Here is a 27109-nt window from a genome sequence, read left to right as displayed (position 1 = left end):
GGCCCTGAGATGTCCCATCCACCTCGCAGGCCAGAAGGTGCTCATCACCGAAGACCTGGAGGACGCTGAAGTGCAGGAGGGCTCCTCGGCTACCTTCTCTTGTCGTATCTCCCCTGCTGACTACGAGCCTGTGCGCTGGTTCCTGGACAAGACGCCCCTGCATGCCAATGAGCTCAATGAGATAGAGGTCCAGCCTGGGGGCTACCATGTGCTCACCCTGCGGCAGCTGGCACTCAAGGACTCGGGCACTGTCTACTTTGAGGCAGGAGACCAGCGGACCTCAGCTGCCCTACGGGTCACTGGTGCGTTCCAGGGGATCTTGTGGAGTGTGTGGTACTGGCAGCTTAAGGAGCTGCATGGTCTGGCTGAGTGGGGTCAGGGTTGGGGAAGAAGACAACATGGATTACCTATGGCTGGGGCCTTGAGTCTCAAAAAGGTCCACTCTGAAGGCTATACCAAATTCTTTGACCTCCTTTGTGGTTGTACAGAGGTTATGTCAGGTGGTGTGGGTCAGCTGTTTGCCTGGCAGGGTGACAGTGGGTAGATGTGGGCCTGTGCCTCGTGAGCAGCTTCTCCCTTGGTCTCTCAGAGAAGCCAAGCATCTTCTCCCGGGAGCTCATAGATGCTACAGTCACAGAGGGTGAGGACCTGACTCTGTGCTGTGAGACCACGACACCGGTTAGCCCTGTGCGCTGGACCAAGGATGGGAAGACCTTGCGGCCATCGGCAAGGTGCCAGCTGAACTATGAAGGCCGCCGGGCCCAGCTGACCATTGTGGACACTACCCTGCAGGATGGCGGGCGCTACAAGTGTGAGGCAGGGGGTGCCTCCAGCAGCTCCATCGTCAGGATCCATGGTGAGCCTCGGGCTCCAGGTTGGCATGGGCTGAAGGACGGGTTGCCTCAGAAGGCACATGATGCCTGCATTCACCTGTCCGTTGGACCCGAGTCTCCCTGACCCCTGCTTCATCTCGTGGCCCTGTGGGTGACCAACAGTCTCTGTGCTCCTTCCTGACATTGTCTCTGTCTTCCTCACTGGATAGAGATTCCTCTCGTAGCCCTGGAGGCCATTGGCTCAAGGTCCATGCACTGTGGGGGTGGCCCTTCTCAGGGTGATCTGCTTTGCATGGCTGTCCCTCAGTGTATCTCTGTAATCCCTTCTCACAGAACCCCATCTGTTCTTCGGTTCTTTGACCAAGCCAGGCTTTCTCTGAGACTTGGCTTGTGTTGCTTCACCCCTGACGCTCTCCAGAGTCTCGCAGTCTGCCATGGCCCAGGCATAGGAGAGACCAGGCAGCCCTGCCCTGCATCCTGTACCCCAGCTGCCACCCACTGCTCTGCTGTGGCAGTGCCCCGGCTACAGTCCTATCCCTGTCTGCAGCCCGGCCTGTGCAGTTCCAGGAGGTGCTGAAGGATCTGGAGGTGCTGGAGGGTGGTGCTGCTACACTGCGCTGCACGTTGTCAGCGGTGGCTGCGCCTGTGCAGTGGCGCCGTGGAGATGATGTCCTGAGGCCCTGCAGCAAATATGGTCTGCGCCAGGAGGGTACTGTGTTGGAGCTGGTGGTGCGGGACCTGCAGCCACAGGACAGTGGGCAGTTTTCCTGCTCTGTCAGAGATCAAGTTACCTCAGCTACCCTCACTGTGAAGGGTGAGTAGCCCCGCACACCCTGCCTGCATGGCCCCCTGGGGTCTCTTTCCCCAAAAACAGAGAGTGAAGGCCACGGCCTCCATCTTTCTCACCTGGCTGCAGCCCTGCCTGCCCAGTTTGTAGGAAAACTGAGAAACAGGACGGCCACGGAGAGCGCCACGGCCACGCTACGTTGTGAGCTGAGCAAGGTGGCCCCTGTGGAATGGAGGAAGGGGTCAGAGACACTCAGAGATGGGAACAGACACAGCCTGAGGCAGGAGGGGACCCTGTGTGAGCTGCACATCTGTGACCTGGCCTTGGAGGATGCTGGAGAGTACATGTGTGTGTGTGGGCAGGAGAGGACCTCGGCCACGCTGAGTGTCACGGGTAACACCATATGGCTGTGTGTTCTGCTGTGGTGTTGGCTTGGTACCAGCCACATCGTCTCATTTCACATTTCCCTGCCTCTGTGGCTGTGTCCTCTCTGCCCTCTGTGGGATCTCTAACAGCCTCCTGGGCGCTGTGTGGGACCCAGGGGACAGCCCCTCAGCCCTGGGCGTTTCTGTTCGTCTCTACTTCCTGTACTCAGTCTTGTCACATGCTGTTCTCAGCATTCTCTGTGTAATCTGATGTTGCTTCTGTCTGTCATCCTCCCTAGCCCTGCCTGCCCATTTCATAGGAAGTCTGAGAAGTAAGGAGGCCACGGAAGGGGCCACGGCCATGCTGCGTTGTGAACTGAGCAAGGCAGCCCCTGTGAAATGGAGGAAGGGGTCAGAGACCATCAAAGACGGGGCCAGACACAGCCTGAGGCAGGAGGGGACTGTGTGTGAGCTGCACATCTGTGACCTGGCCTTGGAGGATGCTGGAGAGTACACGTGTGTGTGTGGGCAGGAGAGGACCTCGGCCATGCTCAGTGTCACAGGTAATGTGCAGTGGCCTTGTGTCTGTGTACCCACAGTCCCGTCTCCCAGAACTCTATACTGTGCTTCCTCCAGCTTTTCCATGTCTCCTCCATGTGTACAGTGTGTCTCATGCCTATTCAGTGACCCACCTTGGATCCTTCCTAGCCCCATAGGGTCAAAGTCAGGTGGCACTAGGTGTGAAGCAATGAAAAAGACAAAATAGCAGTAACAGGTCCTTGAAGTGCCTAACAACAGAGGAGGAAGAAGTTAGAAAAATGCTAAGCAGAGGCTGCAGAATAGGGACTTTTTTTGGAAAAAAGGAGGGCACCATCACAGGAGGTAAGGTTGTCACTGGAAGCCAGGTGGGTGGTGAGGATGTCGTGGAGGTGTGGACTTCAGTGGGATGAGGGTGTCGTGTGCGGACAGGGCATCTTGTGGGGTGAGGGCACTGTGTGGGGTGAGGAAGCTGTGTGAAATGAGGGCATTGTGTGGGGTTAGGGAGTCGTGTGGGGTGAAGGCGTTGTGTGGGGTGAGAGCATCATGTGGGGTGGGGATGTAGTGTGTGGCGAAGGCGTCATGAAGGGTGAGGGAGTGACATGTGGTAAGATTGTCATGTGGGGTGAGAGCGTACGTGGGATAACGGAGTCATGTCAGGTGAGGTCTTTTGTAGTTATGTGAGTTACGGAGTTGTGGAAGGCCACAGCATGGTGTGAGCTGGGCTGGGCCCTTGAGCCACATTCCTGATATAATCAGAGCCTGGAAGGGCCACCGTGATGTCAGGAAGGGGTTACTACTTCTGGCTAGGTACTGTACTCACTTGCCTGCAGGCCCTGAGTCCATTTCTCTTGCTCTGGTGTTCTTGGGGGAGATCTAGCTTCCCCACATCCTTGCTGGATTTCCCTGTTTTGGCTGTGTCATTGTCTGCTCCCCTTGTCCAACTGCCCACTCAGGCTTATTCCTCAGGGCTGCCAAAACCTGTTCCAGGGACTAGATACTGTCTATCCTCAGCTTATCAGATGCCAGCGCCTTCTGTGTCACCCTGGCTGTGGAGACACATCCATACCAGTATGAAACTGGTGACATCACAGAAATACAGGTGTGATGCACAGGGGTGTACAAAATAACACCTCAGAGCCTGCCCTGTGCTGGGACACCCAACCCAGGTCTCATGTCACATGGGATTTGTGTCTTCTGAGTGTTGTGCTGTGTTCTGTGTGCTCAGTGTGTGACATGGGATTCATCTTTCTGACCCTCCTCAGCACTGCCTGCCAAGTTCACAAAGGGTCTGAGGAATGAAAAGGCCACAGAAGGGGCCATGGCCACGCTACATTGTGAGCTGAGCAAGGTGGCCCCAGTGGAATGGAGGAAGGGGTCAGAGACACTCAGAGATGGGAACAGACACAGCCTGAGGCAGGAGGGGACCGTGTGTGAGCTGCACATCCGTGACCTGGCCTTGGAGGATGCTGGAGAGTACATGTGTGTGTGTGGGCAGGAGAGGACCTCGGCCACACTCAGCATCAGGGGTAAAGTTGGTGTTGACCTTGGAGATGTGTGTGTGTGTTTCTGCATGGTGTCTCCACATCAGTACCTTCTGTTTCCACACGTGGCATGGTTTCATGTTGACCTTGTGGCCACCTGTCCTCTGACTAGGATCCTCTTAGAGTATGTCCAGTGCCCCTTTTCCTCATTACCAGAGCTTCTTGTGACAAATCCAAGCCTTTGTGTCCTGTTCTGCCTCAATCATTTGCTTCTTTCCCCACCTGCATGTCAGTCACTTTTCCCTGCCCTGTCCAACTTGCAGTACTTTCCTGAGTGGATCCCTGTGGTCTCCCATGTCCTAAGTACTTCCCTGACCTGCAGTCTCCTGTGTCCTGTGTCTATCCATGAGCTGTGGTCTCCAATGTCCTGAGTAACTCCATGGCCTTTGGTCTCCCATGTCCTGTGTCTATCCATGGCCTTTGGTCTCCTATGTCCTGTGTGTATCCATTACCTGTGGTCTCCTGAATCCTGAGTACCTCGATGACCTAAGGTCTCCCATGTCCTGTGTGTTTCTATCCATGACCTGTGGTCTCTCATGTCCTGAATAGTTCCATGACCTGAGTTGTCCCATGTGCTGTGTGCATATATGTGAGCTGTACACTTAGGTCGCTGGAGTCTGGAGTCTTGAGACACTGCTTGGTCATTTGTAGCCCTGCCCACCAAGTTCATGAAGGGTCTGAAGAATGAAGAGGCCACAGAAGGGGCCATGGCCATGCTGCGTTGTGAGCTGAGCAAGGTGGCCCCAGTGGAATGGAGGAAGGGGTCAGAGACACTCAGAGATGGGAACAGACACAGCCTGAGGCAGGAGGGGACCGTGTGTGAGCTGCACATCCGTGACCTGGCCTTGGAGGATGCTGGAGAGTACACGTGTGTGTGTGGGCAGGAGAGGACCTCGGCCACGCTCAGCATCAGGGGTAAAGACCACACAGAGTTGTGTGGATCCATGTGGTGTGGGTCCTCTCCTTTTGCTCCCTGTTGTCATCTGTTTTCCACCCACACTGTCTCGTGCTGACATGTTCTGAGTGTCTCGTGCTCACACTGTTCATCTCAGCAGCCCAGGACATGTCATCCTTGCCTGTAGTTTGTGTGTTGTGCATGTGTTGTGCTGTGACTTCTTGGGTTTCATTCTGTGGTCTCTATGTCTGTGCTCCTTAATCTCATTGTTACCTAGAAGGTAAGTGACACAGGGTAGGAGAGGGAGAGAGATCTTTCATTCACTGGTTCACTCCACAGGTGGCTGCAACACCTGGGCATGTGTCCAGGTTCAGGAGCCCAATTGTGTGATCCACTTGTTGCTGCCTTCCAGATGGCATTAGCAATGGGCCATGATCAGAAGTGGAGCTCCAGTATTCTGACACACCAATATGTGTTGCCAATTTTTCCAGAGCTTCTCTGCTCAGTGTGCCACAGTGACCGCCACACCTGCTCTTCCTTTCTCATTAGAATGTCAGTCACACTCTGAGGATGGAGGTGTGTACATTGTAGAGGGGTGCATCTCAGGTCTGACTCTTCCCTCTGCGAGATCACACCCGTGCGACATGCACAGCACATGTACATGGTTCCAGCAGCCTGTGTTCCTAGTCCGTTCCTGCCTCAGACCTACACCCAGAATCTCTGGGACACTGATGGGGTAGGTGCAGCAAGAAGAAATTGGCAAGAGGAAATGGGTCTTGGACACCAAGCAAGCTAAGACACTGAGGGGCAGGTTCTGTTCCATTTCAAGGCTAGCAAACGGTCCTGTGTGGTTTGTGCCTCGTGTCCTGGATGCGCCATGCCTGGGGCCAGGGGTCAGGGCTGCCTAGGTCCCTGAGACAGTCTATGCACCCTGACCTAGGGGCATTGTCATCTCTGTGGACCTTTGAACTCCCTTGGAGGTACAGCTGGCTGCCTCTGGTGCCTGGTGCTGAAGAATGTTGGGAGTCTGAGAGTCTCCATGCCCCCGGCTCTGCCTCCTGCAGTCCATGCTCTCAGGGGTTCTGCTGGGGAAGTTGTCAACAACCATGTTCTCCCTTGCAGTTTAGTTCGCAGGGGCACATGCTGTCAGACGAGTGTTCCTTCTCTTTTTTCTAAGATTTATTTTATTGGGCCCGGCGCGGTGGCGCAAGTGGTTAAAGGTCCTCGCCTTGCACGCCCGGGATCCCATATGGGCGCCGGTTCTAATCCCGGCAGCCCCGCTTCCCTTCTAGCTCCCTGCCTGTGGCCTGGGAAAGCAGTGGAGGACGGCCCAAAGCTTTGGGAACCTACACCCGCGTGGGAGACCCGGAAGAGGCTCCTGGCTTCGGATCGGCATAGTATCGGCCCGTTGCGCTCACTTGGGGAGTGAATCATCGGATGGAAGATCTTCCTCTCTGTCTCTCCTCTCTGTATATCCGCCTTTCCAATGAAAAAATAATAAAAATAAATCTTAAAAAAAAAGATTTATTTTATTTTCATTACAAAGTCAGATATACAGAGAGGAGGAGAGACAGAGAGGAAGATCTTCCATCCGATGATTCACTCTCCAAGAGCGCAATGGCCGGTGCAGCACTGATCCAAAGCCAGGAACCAGAAACCTCTTCCAGGTCTCCCACATGGGTGCAGGGTCCCAATCCTTTGGTCTGTCCTCGACTGCTTTCCCAGGCCACAAGCAAGGAGCTGGGCGGGCAGTGGAACTGCTGGGATTAGAACAGGTGTCCATATGGGATCCTGGCGTGTTCAAGGTGAGGACTTTAGCTGCTAGGCCATGGCGCCGGGCCTGAGGGTTTTTTACAGAGTTGGCCTGCCGGGTTTCCTGAGCTCTGGGCTTCTGCCGAGGAAACCACACACCCCATCGTGGTGCACCTGGGCTGCCCAGCAGCACCTGAGATACGGTGCTCAATGCTCATGGACAGGCTAGCGATTTCCTGAGTCTTTGAGCATGGATCCTTTTTGCTTAAGGATTCTTTTACAGTTGCTGTTTCCTCCTGTGTGTCACTGCAGGCTTAGCATCTGTGGTCTCATTGGGCCTGACTCATGTGGTGGAGCTCTGGCTCAGTCTGGCCACGTTTTTGCCTGCATTCTTCTTTTTAAAAATCATTTTTTAATATTTGCATAATTGAGAGGGATACATACCTAAGTTGGCGTGGGGAGGTTCAGGTATGGGGGAAGTAGGTGGGACATATATTTTTCAGTCTTTTTTATTTTTTTGCTATCTCCGCATGGGAAGAAGGGGAAGGGGGCACTCCTTGTTGTCACACTGTACCAGCACACAGCGCTAGGGGACAGTCTTTTTGATGACACTCTACAGACCCTGTGGTGGAGAGTGTTCCGAGGACGTTACTTGAGTGGTTTCAATAACCCTGGGATGTTGTTTCATTGCTCCAGGGTTGAGAAACTTTCCAGGGTCTCTTGCCTGACTATGTCCACTTTAGTGCTTCCACAGACCCAGGAATGTGCTACTAACTTGAACAGGAGAGTGATCCAACCTGTTCTGCTTTCCGTCCACTGATGAGGCAGTTAACATCCTCTGCTGGCCTAGATGAGCTGGCTATCATGTCCTTTGTATACATCTGGGCATGCTGTCCACTGCATAGGCATCAGCAACTGAGGAGGCCCAGTCCTGATATATGCCCTTTAAGGAAGGACCACACATCTTATGATTTTCCCAGTGGCCAGGGTCTGAGTCCAGCACTCCAGTCAGGGAGTCCCTCAAGGAATCTTGCCTTGGGTGACCTCAAATTCGTCTCTTGTCTGTACCAGCCAGAGCATGGTTTGGAGCAGCCTGTCACCTGTACTAGCCAACGCACACACTGGTGGATACAGCTCAGTCATTTCTGCTTCAGCCCCATATCTCACACGAACCAATGGGTGCTGTGGTATAACCCAGCCAGCCTGTCACAGAGCTGGTCCCCACACATACCAGTAGGTGCCGTGGGATAGTCGGGGCAACCCCCAACAATCCCCACCAGGCCTGTCTTCAGCCCCAGTTTTTGTGCATGCCAGCCTCTGCTACGGCCTAGCCTAGTCCAGCCCACATTTCATCTGACTCTCATGCACACACATGGATGTATAGTTCAGCCTGCCCCACCCTCAGGCCCTGCCCTGAAGTATGCTGATAGGTGGCACCACCTTGTCTAGCCTGGTCTGCCCCAGCCCAGCAGCAGGGGTGTGTCTTGGCTGCATTCTGCAGAGCCTTGTCTTCCCTGCAGTTTCTGATCTTGTCACTCATTTCCACTTAAGCCTGGCCAGGAGTCTGTCATCCTCAGCAGCAGCCCTTGCTGGTCATTTCCAGCCACTGGCTGTTCCCTCACTCCAAAGCCCCAGGTACCTGTGTACTTACTGTAACAGCACACCACTCCTGCATTGGTTTTCCTGGGCTGTTAGGACATAACCCTGCAGGGGCCATGCACTCTCCCAGCTCAGATGTTTACAGTGCTGCCTCCCTACAACCCTCTGGCATGGCAATAGCAGTCTCTCCTGTGCATGCATGTTGTGGCTCCAGGAGTGTCTCTGTCTCAGGCTCTTCTTGGAATCATGCTGACGAGGGCCTGCCTTCAAACCTGTATACCATTCAGCTCAGGATTTGAAAGGCAGATTTTGTAGAGAGAAGGAGAGACAGAGATTTTTTTCATCCACTGGTTCACTCCCCAAATGGCCACAACAGTCAAACCTGAGCTGATCAGAAGCAAGCAGCTTGGAGCTTCTGCTGGGTCTCTTACATGAAAGCAGGAGCCCAGGAACTTGGGCCATCCTCTGCTGCTTTCCCAGGCCATAGGCAGGGAGATGGGTTGGAAGTGGAATAACCGGGACATGAACAAGAATCCATATGGGGTGTTGTACAGATGAAGAGTTAGCTTGTTATGCCAATGTGCCAGCCCCACCCTTCAACAAAGGGGCCTATCTCCAGATATAGACACATCCAGTGGGTCTCAAGATTAGGACTTCAATGGAAGACATAGCCAGGGTGAGTGCTGACAGTGTGTACCTTGTAAGCTGTCACTCTGCTCAGCATGGCATTGAGAGGGGGAGGGGTAGGCGGATGGAGAATCTGATACAGGCATAGGAGGTGGAACTGAGGTCCATTGAGGCCCCAGTGCTACAACCCAGGGCAGTGGCAGGCATGGGTAGGGGTGTGGCTGCATAAGGTCATGACAGTGATATGTAAGGGGAGATGGAGGCCCACGTGGACTGAGTGGATGCAGGGAGCTCAGGTACTTCCAGGTGGGACTGTGTTGGGTGGACAGCTGGAGATAAGAGAATACTGATGGGTCAGAGATAGAGTCCACCCCACTGCTTCCAATGTGGCGTGGGCTCTGGACCAGCCTGGCTGGTTGGCCGGTGCAACAGCAGGCGTGTGGGCCAAGGCATCTGTAATGGTCCACGTCCAGGCTCACCTGTGCTGGCATAGAAGTTCTTGCTGTCAAGCCTTTTGGGGTTGTCCTCTCATCTCTCTAGCCTTCCTGTATCTGAGCCTTTCTTGGAAGTCTGAGTCATTCCCTAGCTTCTGCATGTGTGCATACATGGGTTAAGTCTGAGACCCAAGACACCAGAGAAGGACCACGCTGACCCATTTCTATTCCACGTGGTGTCTGCCTTCATCTCTGAATGTGTTCACACAACATTATGCTGACTCAGATGAACTGAGTTTTTAAGGTCAGAGATGCAATAGCAGGACTATGCTTGGAATTCTGGAATCTGTTTGGAGACAGCCCTCAATTCTGCATGCTGGTCTTGTCATCACTGTTCTGCATATGTGCACATACTTTACCTAGCCCTGATGCCAGGATGTATTGAGGATAGAGACCAAGGATGCTAGAAAAGGACCACACTGAGCCTCATTGATGTCACGTAGTGTCTGCCCTCACCTGTTTCCTGCTGTCATCATCTGTTCTCCATTCACACTGCCTCATCTTTGACATGAAACTGTTTCATGCCCAGACTGGGGAAGAAGAGCTTCATCCCGTATCCTGTGCACTGACACCCAATTTGTCTCATGTCACATGGGATTTGTGTCTTCTGTGTGTTGTGCTGTGTTCTGTGTGCTCAGTGTGTGACATGGGATTCATCTTTCTGACCCTCCTCAGCACTGCCTGCCAAGTTCACAAAGGGTCTGAGGAATGAAAAGGCCACAGAAGGGGCGACGGCCACGCTGCGTTGTGAGCTGAGCAAGGTGGCCCCAGTGGAATGGAGGAAGGGGTCAGAGACACTCAGAGATGGGAACAGACACAGCCTGAGGCAGGAGGGGACCGTGTGTGAGCTGCACATCCGTGACCTGGCCTTGGAGGACGCTGGAGAGTACATGTGTGTGTGTGGGCAGGAGAGGACCTCGGCCACGCTCAGCATCAGGGGTAAAGACCACACAGAGTTGTGTGGATCCATGTGGTGTGGGTCCTCTCCTTTTGCTCCCTGTTGTCATCTCTTCTGCATCCATTCTGTCCCATCCTTGACATGTTATTCATCTGTTTTGTGACATGCTTGGGCCAACTAGGACCAGCTCAGCACACAGTACATGCTTGTCCCTCCAACATGTGCACTGTATTCCGTCTTCTGAGTGTTGTGCTGTGTTCTGTGTGCTCAGTTGTGACATGGGATTCATCTTTCTGACCCTCCTCAGCACTGCCTGCCAAGTTCACAAAGGGTCTGAGGAATGAAAAGGCCACAGAAGGGGCCACGGCCACACTGCGTTGTGAGCTGAGCAAGGTGGCCCCTGTGGCATGGAGGAAGGGGTCAGAGACACTCAGAGATGGGAACAGACACAGCCTGAGGCAGGAGGGGACCGTGTGTGAGCTGCACATCCGTGACCTGGCCTTGGAGGATGCTGGAGAGTACATGTGTGTGTGTGGGCAGGAGAGGACCTCGGCCACGCTCAGCATCAGGGGTAAAGTTGGTGTTGACCTTGGAGATGTGTGTGTGTGTTTTTGCATGGTGTCTCCACATCAGTACCTTCTGTTTCCACACGTGGCATGGTTTCATGTTGACCTTGTGGCCACCTGTCCTCTGACTAGGATCCTCTTAGAGTATGTCCAGTGCCCCTTTTCCTCATTACCAGAGCTTCTTGTGACAAATCCAAGCCTTTGTGTCCTGTTCTGCCTCAATCATTTGCTTCTTTCCCCACCTGCATGTCAGTCACTTTTCCCTGCCCTGTCCAACTTGCAGTACTTTCCTGAGTGGATCCCTGTGGTCTCCCATGTCCTAAGTACTTCCCTGACCTGCAGTCTCCTGTGTCCTGTGTCTATCCATGAGCTGTGGTCTCCAATGTCCTGAGTAACTCCATGGCCTTTGGTCTCCCATGTCCTGTGTCTATCCATGGCCTTTGGTCTCCTATGTCCTGTGTGTATCCATTACCTGTGGTCTCCTGAATCCTGAGTACCTCGATGACCTAAGGTCTCCCATGTCCTGTGTGTTTCTATCCATGACCTGTGGTCTCTCATGTCCTGAATAGTTCCATGACCTGAGTTGTCCCATGTGCTGTGTGCATATATGTGAGCTGTACACTTAGGTCGCTGGAGTCTGGAGTCTTGAGACACTGCTTGGTCATTTGTAGCCCTGCCCACCAAGTTCATGAAGGGTCTGAAGAATGAAGAGGCCACAGAAGGGGCCATGGCCATGCTGCGTTGTGAGCTGAGCAAGGTGGCCCCAGTGGAATGGAGGAAGGGGTCAGAGACACTCAGAGATGGGAACAGACACAGCCTGAGGCAGGAGGGGACCGTGTGTGAGCTGCACATCCGTGACCTGGCCTTGGAGGATGCTGGAGAGTACACGTGTGTGTGTGGGCAGGAGAGGACCTCGGCCACGCTCAGCATCAGGGGTAAAGACCACACAGAGTTGTGTGGATCCATGCGGTGTGGGTCCTCTCCTTTTGCTCCCTGTTGTCATCTGTTTTCCACCCACACTGTCTTTTTTTGACACATGTCTTACTTGCTCTGGATATGTTTGCGTCCAACCAAGATAGTTTTGTCCACAGTCCTTGCTTGATCACCCAATTTGTCTTCCATTGCATGTCTCTTCTGTGTGTTGTTCTGTATCTTTTATGTGTTCTGTGTTTGATGGTTTTGGCATCTCTCTGACTCTCCTCAGCGCTGCCCACCAAATTCACAAAGGGTCTGAGGAATGAAGAGGCCACAGAAGGGGCCACGGTCACACTGCGTTGTGAGCTGAGCAAGGTGGCCCCTGTGGAATGGAGGAAGGGGTCAGAGACACTCAGAGATGGGAACAGACACAGCCTGAGGCAGGAGGGGACCGTGTGTGAGCTGCACATCTGTGACCTGGCCTTGGAGGATGCTGGAGAGTACATGTGTGTGTGTGGGCAGGAGAGGACCTCGGCCACACTCAACATCAGGGGTAAGGCTGAGTGTGGCCCTGGGTCATCTGGGTCTGCCTCCTGCTGTGCAGGCACCCTGCCTGCCCCCAAGTGTGTTGTCTGACCTTGGATCTTGTCTGTGTTGTTGGAGCCCCTGCAGAACCTTGTCTCTGCCCTAGACCGTGCACTGCGTTTCTGGTCATAGTGGTAACAAAGAATTATTGTTCTAAACATTCACCCCAGTTCCAGCTTGAGCAGAGCTTCAGTCCTTGCCCAGCCACAAATTTCCTCCCTCATCCTGGTTTCTAGGATATTCTACAGTGCCATACCCCAGATCTCAGGCAGCACGGTGTGCTCTAGGGGCGCGCATAGTCATTCCCTATGGTCTGGGGTCAAGTTTCTGGCTCATATATGAAGGACATGATCTTGGTGAGGTGACTTGGCTCGCCCACTCCGTGTGTCCCCATGTCTTGTCTGAGCAAGCCTGACCCTGCCTCTGCACCCTCTGCAGTTCCCCAGGCTGTCTTCCGGGAGCCCCTACAAGACCTGCAAGCTGAGGAAGGCTCTACAGCTGTGCTGCGGTGTGAGCTGGCCACCAGTGCCACTGTGGTCTGGAATAAAGGTGGCTTGGAGGTGCTGGCAGATACACGCCGGGAGCAACGGCTTCAGGGCTGCACGGCTGAGCTGGTACTGCGGGACCTGCGCCGAGAGGATGCGGGCGAGTACACTTGCGTCTGTGGCTCCCAAGCCACCAGTGCCACACTGGCTGTCACAGGTGGGTCCGTGGGCAGGTGGACAGTGTGCAACTTCTGCTGGGGCATCTGTCTTGGCCGGGCAGCGGCTCTCCCGTTCTGCTCCTGCATGGAAAGTATCAGCATAACCTTCCTGGGATCCCCTGCTTGGTTAATACATGCCTTCCCTCCATCCTTTGTTCCCTGTCTCCGCTCCACAACTGCTCTGGTCTCATACTGCCTCTTACAGCTGCACCTGTGCGGTTCTTGCGAGAGCTACAGGCCCAGGAGGTGGACGAGGGGGCCACGGCACACCTGTGCTGTGAACTGAGCCGGGCTGACGTGAGTGTAGAGTGGCGCAAGGGCACACTGCAGCTTTTCCCATGTGCCAAGTACCAGCTGGCCCAGGAGGGCACAGCTGCAAAGCTGCTGGTGCGTGGAGTTGAGCAGGAAGATGCAGGTGACTACACCTGTGACGCGGGGCCCACCAGCAGCACTGCTAGCCTCGTGGTCCGTGGTGAGCAGCACCTCCCCCTCAGCCCACAAGGGGTGGGCGGGTGTCCTGCTTGGCAGTTAGCTCGGGCCCTAAGTACACCTCTATGGCTCCCCAGCCCCCAGGCCCAAGTTCAAGACACGGCTGCAGAGTGTGGAGGCAGAGGTAGGTGGTGAGGCCCGGTTGTGCTGCCAGCTGAGCGAACCTGAGGTTGGCCCTGTACAGTGGCTCAAGGAGGGCACGGAACTGCATGCCAGCCCAAAATTTGAGATCTACCGCGATGGGGCCACCTGCGAGCTATTGATCCATGGGCTTGAGGCCAAGGACACCGGCGAGTACAGCTGCTTGGTGGGTGGCCAGAAGACTACTGCCTCCCTCAGGGTCACAGGTGAGCAGGTGGGGCCCTACTGCCATCCTGAAACTTCTGGGGACACTGCCAGGGCAGTGCCAGTGCCAGGGTCTGGAAGCCCCCTGGGTTGCAGGGCCTCCTCTTGCCTCCTTCTTGCTATGGGAGGGGCAGCCACCTTTTCTGTCCCCTGCTGGCAGGTGAGGAACACTGGCAAGGCCTGGGTGGCCTTTGAGCCCTTGCTTGGTCCTCCTGAGAGTGTCGCTTCCCTCAGTGCCCAGCCAGGGTGGAGCTGGCCCTGGTGGTGTGGGGACCCACAGGCATTCACTGCCTATATGCCACTTTCACTTGGCCAGGGCTGTTGCCTGTGCCTCTGGGATACAGGATCCCCCATCCCTGTTCCTGTAAGCACCCCAGTGGCCAATGTTGGGTGGTATGGCAGAGATCGTGGGTGTTCTGGCTCATCTGGTGAAGGAACTCCCATTCCCCTGCCATTCCCAGAACCTGAAGTGAGCATCGTGCGTGGGCTGGCCGACGCTGAGGTCCAGGCTGACGAAGATGTAGAGTTCAGTTGCGAGCTGTCCCGGTCAGGGGCCAGGGACGTGCAGTGGTGTCTCCAGGGCCTGCCACTACAGAGCAATGAGGTGACTGAGGTGACTGTGCGAGGAGGCCGCACCCACGTGCTCCAGCTGAGGGGTGTGACCCCTGAAGATGCCGGCACTGTCTCCTTCCACGTGGGGGTGCACATGTCCTCCGCCCAGCTCACTGTGCGAGGTGGGGGCTGTGGGCATGCTCCCTGGTCACCCTCCTCAGGAGTGGACCAGGGCCAGGGAATTGGGAGGGGTGGACACCCAAGCTCTGAGCAGTTGGGGCTGTGGCCTGAGTTAGGCTGCGGGTCTTCTCAAAGGCTCACACAGTGTTGGGGTCTGGGCCCCCATGGAGGGCTCATGCAGATGGTAGTCTGCATCAGAGTGCAGACTGTGGCCTGAGCTGGAGGAAGGAGCTGGGAACAGGGCACTTTGGGAATCATGGTGGGAGGGCAGGGTTCATACCTGCAGGCATGAGGCCTCTGCTGGTCAGGAGAGGGCATGCCAGGTGCTGAGGTGAGGCTGATGGCCCTGCCCCCCCACTTGTGTCCAGCCCCTGAGGTGACCATCCTGGAGCCCCTGCAGGATATGCAGCTCTGTGAGGGCCAGGACGCCCACTTCCGATGCCGGCTGTCCAGAGCCTCTGGCCACGAGGCCCACTGGTCCTTGGGAGGAGTGCCCCTACAGGCCAATGAGATGAATGACATCACTGTGGAACAGGGTGTGCTGCACCTGCTTACCTTGCATAAGGTGAGAGCCCAGGAGCAGCCAGCACTGGGTGAGGGTAGGCCTCGTCATGGGGAAGCCTGGGGCAGGGGCGGGCCTCCCTCACTGTTGGGACCCTTGCACTAAGGTTCTCCCTGCCTGGTCCTCAGGTGACCGCTGAGGATGCTGGGACTGTCAGTTTCCAGGTGGGCTCCTGCAGCTCCGAGGCCCAGTTGAAGGTCACAGGTGGGCAGCCCCTTCCATGCCCCGCACCTCTGATGTTCCCTAATGCCACAGTGGTTTACCCGCCAGCTGCTATTTGAGGGCAGGCAGCAACCCAAGACTTGGACAGTGACCTTGTTGTGTCACCTGTTTTCCAGCCCTGGTCACTACAGCCACCACTGAAGAGCCACTGGTGTGGGCTGCTGAGGGTCTCCTGGCCAAGTCCTGGTTGTGTGGGGGGATAGAGACATCCTGTCCAGAGTGGGAAGCACAGCCTTTTACAGGCATGGTCACAGACAGGGCAGAGCTTCCCTGACTCCCATCCTCATCTTCATCCATTGTCCATTCTCCATCCATCTGCCACCTATCTATCATCCATCCACCCACCCATTAACCTATCTACCACCCATCAGCCATCCTTCCACCCATTAACCTATCCACTACCCATCAGCCATCTATCCATCCATTAACCTATCCACTACCCATCAGCCATCTATCCATCCATTAACCTATCCACTACCCATCAGTCATCCGTTTTTCCATTCATCCATTAACCTATCTGCTATCCATGCATCCATTCTCCAGCTATCCATCCACCCATTGCCCACTTATTTGTTTGCCATTGAACAGACCTGAATTCCTCTGGGTTGAACTTAGGAAAGACCCCTTGTAGCTGTTCTCCTGAATCCCAGTCTTACACGGGCACTGGGTGTGCAGAGTGTACTGAACCTGGGTCCTCTCCCCTGAGACAGATGTGGCTAGTCCTGTGGCCCATGGGGCCAAGTGTCTGTGCCCTCTGAGGGTGAGAGGGAGCCTCATGGGTATCTTGAGCCAGGGCCCAGCAGGAGGACCCACAGGGAAGCAGGCCTCTGTGAGTGGTGTGGACACACGAACTGTCCTCATCTTGGCTGGGTTGGCTCACGTACAGTTGCCTGTCTGTGGTCTGGGGAAGCCCTGGACCTGTGTGTGTGGATGGCTGTCAGCAATGGTGTGGTGGATGAGCTCAGTTGGTCAGTGGTGCTGGAGGCAAGAGAGGTGTTGGTAGGTGTGTGCTCGGTGGCCAATGTGGAGGTATGAGTAGCCCCCCAGCAGTCAGCCTGGGAGGTAGGCACCCTGAGCTTGCTTATCTCAGCATGTGGCTCCTGCCTGTCCCGTGGGATGGTGGCATCTCAAGTCTGCCCATGCCTGGGCCCCTGCAGTGGGTAGGGAAAGCTTCTGACCCCGACTTGTCTGGCCATAGGGCACTTGGTAAGCTAAGTGGGCTATCAATGCCTTGTCTGCACACATATTCCAAGTGTTCATCAACAGAGGTTGGGAGGAGGAGGATTGTGCAAGGGCATGGGGCAGGTGGGAGCCTCGCCTGAGTGTGGGCTGCGGTACAATGAAGGCAGACAGTTCTCACCAGCTTTGGGGGCCCTTGGACCTTCCAAACAGAGTAGTATCAGCTTCCATGCCCCAGGGATACTACCTTGCTTCTAGGGCAGAGTCCCTGGCCAGACACACCCGCCATCAGCCTGGGCCCATCCTCTGAGCAGGTACTGATGTGCTCTGAGGACATGTGGGGACTGTGGTTGGCTTGTGCGTGAGCCTAGCCCCTTGCCCAGCACTCGCAGCAGGAGGCCTCCCTGTCTCCTGTGGTTGGGTGGGTTCTTTCAGGATGGTGGAGACCCATCTGTGCTGACACAGTCACCTCTGCCCTCACGCCAAGGAGCCCTGGAGGAACCTGAGGGTTGTGGCATCCCCATGACCCCAGCAACTACAGTAGGTCTGATATCACAGGCCAAGGGGTTGGTGGTAGTTGTGCAGAGGCAGGCTCTGTGCCTTCTCCATGTGCACCCTCCAGCCCTGGCCATCCTTGTTTCAGATCCTCCCAGAGCTTTGTCTTGGCTCCTCTGCCTCTCCCTGTGGGCTGTGTTTGGAACTGAAGGCTGTGATTTCCGAAGGCTTGGTCCTTCTACTGACTGGGTCACTGCCTGTCTCTTCATTGACACAAACTCAGGTGCCATCTAGGGCACTGCTAGAATTTGGGGGTTTGAATTGGGCTTTGGTGCTCTGTGCCAGGGCTGGGGGCAAAAGCCAGGTCTGTTATTGTATCATTCCCCATGTCAGTGGCCCCTGGATGAACCTGTATCTGTGATCCCTAGTGGCCCTGAGTATCCAGTGCCCTCCTCCCTCTCCGCAGAGGCTGCACTGTGCCTGGTGCGTGGCCTGCAGAATGTGGATGTCTTCGCGGGGGAGGTGGCTGTGTTCTCCTGTGAGGTGTCCCGCGCGGGGGGGCCAGATGCCCGCTGGTGGCTGGATGGGACGCTGCTGCAGGACGGCCCCCTAAGTGTGGTGGCTGTGCACGATGGAACCCAGCACTCCCTCACGCTCTCAGGCCTTGGGGTGGCAGACTCAGGCACCGTCACCTTCCGTGCAGGGCCCCTGGTCTCCATGGCCAAGCTGTTGGTCAAAGGTATTGGCCACTGGGGATGCCCCATGCTCAAGCCTTCCTGCACCCGCATTGCCCTGCATGCATTCCAGGATGGGCACAGCTTCTGGGCCTATACTGGGGTGGCAGGTTGCCCTGGCAGTGCTCTCAGTCACGTTGGAGACTGCCCCATGCCCTCCTTCCCTGCAAACCTGTGGTGGGTGGGAGCCTTCCTGGGGCCTGGCCCTTGCCATGCCTTACACTATGGGCTGGGGCAGGAGCTGTGCCGGCAGGAAGTCGGCCGCAGGCACCTGTTCTTTCCCTTCTCCCAGCTTTAGAAAGTATAAATGCCTTGGCCAGATCATCAGGCGGTAGTTCTTTGCCCCTGAGTAGGCAGGGCCCAAGGCCACCAGGATGGGGTGTGTCTCCTGTGACCCTAGCTTAGACAGATGCCGAGCCTGGCTGGCTTGTGGGCCCCAGGGTGCCAGGCAGTTGCTGCTGTGCTTGTAGCTGCTGAAGCTGCTAATGCTGACCACGGGCAGGGCGGGCAGGGTGGGCATGGGAGTCGCTCCCATGGCTGATGGGTGTCTGGCGTTGGCCGACAGATCCTGCGGTGGAGGTGGTCAGTGCCATGCAGGACCTGGTGGTGGAGGAGGGGGGCTCGGTGGAGCTCGTCTGCCAGTATTCACGGCCCGTGCATGCCATGTGGAAGATGAACGCGCGGGAGGTTTGCGCAGACGGGCACCGCGTCATCATAGAGCAGGACTGGACAGTGGCCAGGCTCATCTTCAGGCCGGCCCTGCCCCACGACAGCGGCATCTATTCTTGCGAGGCTGAGGGCACCTGTACAGAGGCCCTGCTTCAAGTGCGAGGTGAGGCCGCCTGGCGGACACTTGTGCTAAGGCGGCCAGGCCGGTGGGAACAGCCTGTGAGGAGGCCAGTGGCAGAGTGTGCCTTGGGTGGAGCTGAGTGTGTGACTTCCAGGACAAGTGTATGGCTGGAGCAGGTGGACATGGTGGAGAGTGAGTAGGGAAGGGGTCATGAGGGCCAGTAGAGAGTCCTTGTGGCCCTGGTCACTATCCAAGGCCCTATACTGCAGGCTCCAGGGCCATGAGCTTGTGCAGCAGGTGGTCTCCTGAATATGAGAATGGAGCCACAGCCCCTCATATTGTTCTTCAGGTTGATACAGGCCCCTGGGGTTGGGCACCCAGAACACTCGCCACCCAGTGCCCCTGCTCACCACATGGCAACTGCCAGGGATATTCCCTGTGGCTCTCTAGCTTTGGGGTCTCTGAATGAATGACAATGGGGAGCCCTGTGGACACCAGCACCCCTGAGCTGCCTTCTCCTCACAGCCAAGAACACGGTGGTGCGGGGCCTGGAGAACGTGGAGGCCCCTGAGGGCGGAGAGGCGCTGTTCGAGTGCCAGCTGTCCCAGCCTGAGGTGGCTGCGCAGACCTGGCTCCTGGATGATGAGCCGGTGCACACCTCGGACAGTGCCGAGGTGGTCTATTTCGAAGGCGGCCTGCGCCACCTGCTGCTGCTCAAAAACCTGCACCCACGGGACAGCTGTCGTGTGACCTTCCTGGCCGGGGACCTCGTGTCCTCTGCTTTCCTCACTGTCCGAGGTGACTGTGGGGTGCTGGGAGCCGCCCCGCCCCCTGCACATCCTCCCACACACCCATTCTCACAGCACCCCCATCCTGCTGCAGGTTGGCGCCTGGAGTTCCTGGAGACCCCACAAGATGTGGTGGTGACCACCGGTGCGCAGGCCCACTTTAACTGCATGCTCAGTGAGCCTGTGCCTGTGGGTGAGGCCAGCTGGTACCTGGAAGGCACCACTTTGCAGCCAGACGACCCCGACTGGACAGTCACAGCTGACGGCAGCCACCACAGCCTGCTGCTGCACCACGCCCAGCCGCATCATGCTGGGGAAGTCACCTTCGCCGCCCGGGATGCTGTGGCTTCTGCTCGGCTCTCTGTACTGAGTGAGGCCCCACCCCAGATTGGGTCTGGCGGATGTCTTCCTGCTTCTGTGTGGTCAAGAGGTGGTGACGCAGGCTGTGTGCCTGGCTATGCGAGGCCCAGAAGGCAGGGTGGGCCCCAGGCAGGCTCTCCCTACCTGCCTGCGGGGCCTGTAACCCTGGAGGGTCCTTGCTGGTCCTTCTCCATGTGCCCTGAGCCCAGTCCTAGAGTGGGAAGTGTGAGGGTCTCCATCCTGTAAGCTGTTAGATGCTCTGGCCATACATGGTCTCTCCTGGGATACAGGAGCTATAGTTGATCCCCAGTGCTCACACATGTCCAGTGGTGGCTACAGAGGGCGCTTGGGCCCTGGTGCTGATGGTCCTTCTGCTTTACAGGCCTCCCTGACCCCCCAGAGGATGCTGAAGTGGTGGGGCGCAGCGGCCGATCTGTGACGCTCTCCTGGGTAGCCCCCACAAGTGATGGCGGGGGTGGTCTCTGTGGCTATCGTGTGGAAATGAAGCAGGGAACCACTGGTCAGTGGCATTTGTGCCATGAGTTGGTGCCTGGACCTGAGTGTGTGGTGGATGGCCTGTCCCCTGGGGAGACCTACCGCTTCCGTGTGGCAGCCGTGGGTCCTGCGGGTACCGGAGAACCAGTGCACCTGCCCCAGACTGTCCAGCTGGGTGAGTTGCCACCCTTGAAGCTGTAGAAGGCTGTGCCTTTGTGGGTGTCTGGGTCTTTGCTGACATAGCTTGTGCCCTGCCCTGCGTGGGGTCTCCTACAGAGCCGGAGCCAGCTTGTCCTCTAGCTCCTGAGAGTCGGCATGTGGCTGCCGGCGAGGACGTCTGTCTGGAGCTGGAGATGGCGGTCGAGGCTGGTGATGTGGTCTGGCATAAGGGTTCGGAGCGCATCCAGCCTGATGGGCGCTTTGAGGTGGTCTCCCGAGGTCGGCAACAGAAGCTAGTCATCAAGGGCTTCAGGGCTGAGGACCAGGGGCAGTACAGCTGCAGCCCTGCCAGCAGTCCGACTCCTACTGCCAGCACCTCTTTCCAGGGTGCGTCCTCCTCCTCGGGGCCCTCCTCAGCCTTGTCCTGACCCCCCAGTCTGGCTCTAATTGCACCCTCAGCCCATACACAGTCCCTCTCCCTGTGTAGCTGTGGCCATGGCTCTGTGACCCAGGGGGAGGAACAGGAAGGGTGGGAGAAGCCCAGCCATGTCTCAGAATGAGCCCCCTGCTGTCCCAGGGTCTGGCAGGAGGGCTCTGAGACCTGGAGCAGGTAAGGAGCAGAGTCCAATAGGTCCCCTGTCTGAGCCGTTCTCCACTTAGCAGCCATGCGGGGTGCCGGGTACAGCTCTACTCTGGCCTACTGACCATTTTGTCACCCTTCCTCAGTGGTGCTGGCTGCAAACTCTGGGGCCGAAGCCCTGGCACAGCCTAGCCTGCCTCCTGAGGCTGCCCAGGAAGGTGACCTGCACCTGCTGTGGGAGGCCTTGGCCCGGAAGCGCCGCATGAGCCGTGAGCCCACTCTGGATTCCATCAGTGAGCTTCCTGAGGAGGACACCCACCTGCAGCTCCTGCGACAAGGGGCCGAGGAGGCAGCTCCTGACCTCTCGGAGGACTACTCCACGGCTGACGAGCTAGCTCGCACTGGCGAGGCTGACCTCTCCCATACCAGCTCAGATGATGAATCCCGTGCAGGCACCCCGTCCCTTGTCACCTACCTGAAGAGGGCTGGGAAGCCGGGAGTCTCACCGCTGGCCAGTGAGGTGAGCTTGGCTTGCTGGAGAGGGCTGTGTGAAGCCTCAAACTTCCGACAGTCTATTGTGTGCCTACCTTGTTTGCCCCTGTTGACTCCCACGCCTGCCCATGCATGCATCACCCGCCTCCCGTCCACCCACCGTTCTTCCATTTGTTCAGCTGCTTGCTACCCCATCCCCTCTCTACTCTCCCATCCATCAGTCCCTTACCTGTCCATGCACTCTGTTCACCCATTTGCCCACCTGACTGTTTCCCTTTTCCTGAAGACCTGAGGCTGGCCCGTGGGTCCTTTTACTTGTGTGCAACCCATCCCTGGGTGTGCAGTGGTTCTTGTGAGGTGGGTTTGCTTCTGGGTAGTGGTGGGGGCCAGTAGGTGTCTGCTCCTGGTTGATCAGCAGGGTTGCTAGAAGAGAGCAGGGAGACAGGCACGTTGGAGCAAGGCCTGGAACCATAGCCTGCCTCACTGCTTCCAGGCCCAAGGGCACACCTTAGTTCCTACCCTGCCATGACGTCCTGCTTTGTGTCACAGGTTGGGACCCCAGAAGTCCCCTCTGCGAAGCCACAGAAGCCGCAAGAGCCATCACCCGCAGAGCAGCTGCTCCAGGGAGGCCAGAGTGGTCCCCGTCTGGATGAGGCAGCTGTAAAGATTCAGGCTGCCTTCAAGGGTTACAAAGTCCGGAAAGAGATGAGGCAGCAGGAAGGGCCCACATTCTCCCGCACTTTTGGGGATACTCAGGCACAGGCAGGGGATGTCTTGCACCTGGAGTGTGTGGTGGCCAGCAAGGCAGAGGTGCGGGCCTGCTGGCTAAAGGATGGTGTGGAGTTGACTGATGGGCGGCACCACCACATTGACCAGCTGGCTGATGGCACTTGCTCATTGCTAGTCACTGGCCTGGGCCACACAGACGCTGGCTGTTACACCTGCCAGGTGAGCAGCAAGTTTGGGCAGGTGGCCCACAGTGCCTGTGTTGTGGTCAGCGGGACAGAAAGTGAGGCGGAGAGCTCCTCGGGGAGTGAGCTGGATGATGCCTTCCGCCGGGCTGCCCGGCGGCTGCATCGGCTCTTCCGCACCAAGGGTCCGGCTGAAGTTTCGGATGAGGAACTCTTCCTGAGTGCGGATGAGGGCCCAGCTGAGCCAGAGGAGCCGGCCGACTGGCAGACATATCGAGAGGATGAACACTGCGTATGCATCCGTTTTGAGGCCCCCGCTGAAGCCCAGCAGGCTGTCAGCCGCTTCCGGGAGATGTTTGCAGCGATGGGTATTGGTGTGGAGATCAGCCTGGTGGAGCAGGGCCCCCGGGGTGTGGAGATGCGCATTGGAAAGGTGGCCTCCACCCCCGGGGCACCCCTAGAGCCAGCACCTGGCCTTCTGCCTGCTGATACTGGTGAGCATGTCCACCAGCTGGGATGGGTTGGGAGCATGTCAGGCCACCCATGGGGCATTGGGGCCACCTGGGGCTGACTGTGCATGCCCTGTCTATCCTACCCAGCCCCTGTGTTTCTGACGGAGCTGCAGAACCAAGAGGTACAGGACGGTTATCCTGTGAGCTTCGACTGTGTGGTGAGGGGCCAGCCGATGCCCAGCGTACGCTGGTTCAAGGATGGAAAGCTGCTGGAGGAGGATGACCACTATATGATCAACGAGGACCAGCAGGGCGGCCACCAGCTCATCATCACAGCTGTGGTGCCAGCAGACATGGGTGTCTACCGCTGCCTGGCTGAGAACAGCGTGGGTGTTTCTTCCACCAAGGCTGAGCTCCGTGTGGACTGTGAGTGCCAGGCCTACATTGCTGGCCTGGGCAAGGGGGGCAGATGGCACTGTTCTTTTTTCATAACAGAATGATTAATTTTAAATGTTTATTGCAGAGGTGTGGGCCTCTGGTAGGGTTAGAGAGGAAAGGAGAGGGAAGGAGAGGTGAGAAGAGATGTGTCCATGGTGGGCAGGCAGGGAGAGGGCATACCACCCCTTTCGCAGACTACATTAGTGGGGGAGTGGAGATGGTGCATTGAGAATGCCCTTGGGTGAGAGGCCATGTACTCCATCTATCCTCACAGGGACTCTTTCTGGCTGTCTTTGTGTAAGTTCTGAGGCCTATTGCTTGTCCATTTTGTTTCAAGAGTATCCACAAGCCTAGCTGTTTTCTGTAGAACCTGGCCTAAAGCATTGAGTCCCTTGCTTTTCTTTTCACTCTTTAAAGAGCCTTTGAGATCTTCTGTGGAATTAGAGGATTCAGTTGTCTTGCCTTTCATGAGCATCTGGGGGTGCTCTTCATCCTCTCTCTGGAGTTGGCAGTAGAATAGCCTGGTCCTGCAGCATGTGCTCCATGGTCGGACCACATGTCCATGGGATGTCCCCTGAGGTCAGGAACCCCTTCAATTCAGGATTACTCACATGATTCAGAGGTCTATTCCTGACCAGGTCACCCTACATGGTCCGTCCTGAGCCCTGGTTCTTGCACTCCCTGGTGGGTGCTACAAGCTGGTCCAGATGGCCACTTGCCCCATCTCCTATATGTTTCTGCAGGAGCAAGGGGCCCATCAGGAACTCATGAAAGGTTGGCTCTCAGCCCTAGTTCCTATGGTCATCAGCAGGTGGTTTGGTTTGGCCTGGCCCACCCCAAGCAGATAAAATGGCCTAGTTAGGGTGTCCCTTGAACCCCCACAAGACCATTCCTTTGACTCAGCTCATGTGCACCAGTGAGTACAATGGTCCAATCTGGCTTGCACCCAGACCCGATTCGCACTGATTGGTGGGTTGAAGCAGCTCTCCAGAACCCTAGGCCCAGTTCTGACAGGTGCTGCAGCCTGGTCCTAGACCTGGAAGTCAAGTGCACCAGTAGGTGGACAGCATTACTGTTTGCCAGGTGGGACTTTGGACTTGGTGTCTCCTGCCTGACTTGCACCTCCCGGGGGCTAGAGCCCTCCAGGTGGCCAAGCTGGGCAGAGGCCCAGCACGCTTTGCAGCTGAGTCTCAGAGGTGGGAGGGCGGCCGGCAGACAGGGTGAGGCCTGCTGAGAAGCCCTGAGGAAGAGTGAGCAGTGCTGGAGCACTTAGCTGAGGTAGAGCTAGGAAGTGAGGCCATCGGACCCAGGAGCGGCGGGCAAGTTGGACATGTATCCAGGGTGCACATGTGTGTGTGGAGGCCAAGGCCAAGGAATAGCTGCAGCAGTTTCAAGTAAAACAAAAAGCAGCCATAAATCCAACAAGGCTGAATTTGTTTCCTGAGAATTGAAACTTGCTGTCAAGGGCATCACAGAGGACCCACATGCCTGGAGAGACGCTCCTTATTCATGGGCATGTGGGTTCAATTCAGTTCTCAGGTTACCTTTGCATTTGAAATGCAGAGACAGAGAGATATAATGCTGACTCACTGTCTGGGCCAGGCCAAAGCTGGCAGCTGGAAACTCAGTCTGGGTCTCCTCAAGTGTGACCTAAATGACCCACTTGCCTCCCAAGTGTGTGGTGGAAGGAAGTTGGGATGGAAGCAGAACAGGAGGGACTGCAGAGATGAGGCGGGAGTCCCAAGCAGAAGCTCTCTGGCCCTGCCAAACAACTGTGCCAATGGATATTCCTTCTGTAGACATGGACAGGCTTCTTGTAAGGCTCCCTGGACAGAGAACCCAAAAAAGTCAGGACAGCGTTTGGAAAACAAGAGTGAAATGAAAAGAACCAGCATACTTGGAGCAAGGCTTACCGTGCAAAGCATCCAAGATCATGTGCTGTTGACAGAGGACTGATGGGAATCAGGAACAAGATTAGGCTGTATGTGTGCATATGCCAGCAGATTTCACACAAAAGTAAGTGGAACAAGGCTGGGATTCCAACAAATGTGCCTTGAAAAATATGTTACCTCAAAAAGAAAAAAAAAAGCGGTGGGGAGGATTTTAGCAAATAGTGCTGGAGCAGCTGGACATCCATGGATAAAAGTGAACCCTAACATGGCTCTGTCAAAGGTTCTGAAGACACATGTGTGTGCCTCCTCCTGGTTGTGTGGTGCTGCAGTCACATGTGTGCCTCCTGAGGGTCGTGTGCTGCTCCTGACACACGTGTGTGTCTCCTGAGGGTCGTGTGCTGCTCCTGTCACACGTGTGTGTCTCCTGAGGGTCGTGTGGTGCTCCTGACACACGTGTGTGTCTCCTGAGGGTCGTATGATACTCCTGACACACATGTGTGCCTCCTGAGGGTCATGTGGTGCTCCTGACACACGTGTGTACCTCCTGAGGGTCGTGTGCTTTGTAGTTCTTTCTGGAGAGTTGCAGTCTCCACCTCGGGTCTTTATTGAGGTTGCTGTAGGCACCTTTGGTCCCTCGTCCTTTACTGTGAGCTTCTGGGGAGTTCACCAGTGCCTGCTGGTCGCTGTTCTTGGTGCCCTCTGGCTTTCTCACATCCATCTGTTTGGGGCTTGTTGGGCTTAAAGGGCTTGTTCAACCAAAGGGTTTGTGTTTGCTACTTTCCCAGGTACCTTACGCCCTCATCTGGGGAGGACAGCCATGCTGCCCTCCACCAGTCACTCTTCTATAGAGTCACATCCAGTGTACTGACCTTTTTGCCCATTCCTGACTCTGCCTGTGTCCCCCAGTTTGCTGCCCTGCTAGGTCCTTGCCTGGTTCTGCTTTTCAGATGCAAAATGTGGCAATCTCTCCAATGCCTTCTCACTAGTCCTGCTCTCTGTAGCAGTTCCTGGCCAGGGTCATGTCTCCTGCCCCTGGGGCCTGGGCTGAAGCCCGGCCTGTGGTTCCCAGAAGCAGATCCTCTCAAGCTGAGGTGTTGCAGTTGGTCATGTAAGTCTGGACTAGGCTTAGTCTGGGGCTGAATACTGACCATCTGGGAGGCCAGGACTTGTCTGAGTGCCTGGCTACATGAAGCCTTCAGTGTAGTCCTGTGTGTGCATGTACATATGAACTCATACGTGTGTGCACAGCTTTGTGTGCCCTGCTGTGTGTATATGTTTACATGTACACAACTGTGTGAGTCTGCCATGTGTGTGCCCTGGTGTGTGTGTGTGTGTTCAGCCGTGTGTGTACATGTGTGCCTGGCTGTGTGTTCAGCTATGTGCATACCAGCGATGTATGGATGTGCCTGGCTGTGTGTTCATTGTGCTAGCCTGTGAGTGTTGTGTGTGTAGGCTCAGCTCTCCCCTGTCAGAATTCTATGATTCATCGGGCCCGTGTCCGGGCAGCATTCTGGTCTTTAGTGCTCTGCCCTAGTCTCCTGGGTCCCCTGTCTGGGTTCTCCTGGTCTGAGGAGTCACAACCTTTCTTCACCCCATGGATCATTATGCCATGTATTTTGCCATGGTGTGGTTTAGGTGGGAGCTGCTGTAGAACTATCCTAGGCTGGGATTCCACTTTGGGAGCTGGGGCGAGGGCTGTGACGGAGGGACAATCTTCTAGATAGGAAGCACACTCCTCTTCAAAGGGAGATCTCAGGGGCAGGGATTCAGCATGATGTGGAGAGCGAAGTGTGGCGCAAGACCCTTTGAGGCAGCAGCTGTGGCTGAAGGGAGTGCCGAGCAGTGCTGGGATTATGCTCAGTGTATCTAGGAAGCCACAGACATGGTGGTGCAG

The 27109-nt window shown here is 56.2% G+C and overlaps 1 protein-coding gene across 1 annotated transcript in view; it reads left to right on the top strand.

The window, feature by feature from the left end:
• Positions 1–27109, top strand: part of OBSCN (obscurin, cytoskeletal calmodulin and titin-interacting RhoGEF) — a 72986-nt gene that overhangs the window by 29520 nt on the left and 16357 nt on the right. The window contains exons 32-54 of the mRNA XM_040973576.1: positions 30–302; positions 590–856; positions 1381–1647; positions 1750–2013; positions 2285–2548; positions 3788–4051; positions 4718–4981; positions 10109–10372; positions 10639–10902; positions 11569–11832; positions 12836–13099; positions 13306–13572; positions 13667–13936; positions 14396–14668; positions 15035–15231; positions 15357–15432; positions 19174–19446; positions 19531–19806; positions 20179–20466; positions 20535–20837; positions 21177–21550; positions 22072–22927; positions 23033–23311. Coding sequence (XP_040829510.1) covers positions 30–302; positions 590–856; positions 1381–1647; positions 1750–2013; positions 2285–2548; positions 3788–4051; positions 4718–4981; positions 10109–10372; positions 10639–10902; positions 11569–11832; positions 12836–13099; positions 13306–13572; positions 13667–13936; positions 14396–14668; positions 15035–15231; positions 15357–15432; positions 19174–19446; positions 19531–19806; positions 20179–20466; positions 20535–20837; positions 21177–21550; positions 22072–22927; positions 23033–23311 — 6651 coding nt within the window. The remainder of the gene's footprint in view (positions 1–29; positions 303–589; positions 857–1380; positions 1648–1749; positions 2014–2284; positions 2549–3787; positions 4052–4717; positions 4982–10108; positions 10373–10638; positions 10903–11568; positions 11833–12835; positions 13100–13305; positions 13573–13666; positions 13937–14395; positions 14669–15034; positions 15232–15356; positions 15433–19173; positions 19447–19530; positions 19807–20178; positions 20467–20534; positions 20838–21176; positions 21551–22071; positions 22928–23032; positions 23312–27109) is intronic.

This window comes from Ochotona curzoniae, unplaced genomic scaffold, assembly GCF_017591425.1.
Source record: "Ochotona curzoniae isolate NIBS_2020 unplaced genomic scaffold, NIBS_Ocur_1.0 contig_1, whole genome shotgun sequence".
Taxonomy (NCBI): Eukaryota; Metazoa; Chordata; class Mammalia; order Lagomorpha; family Ochotonidae; genus Ochotona; species Ochotona curzoniae.
The sequence above is the reverse complement of the archived record's forward strand: the minus strand, read 5'-3'. Positions and strand labels throughout refer to the sequence as shown.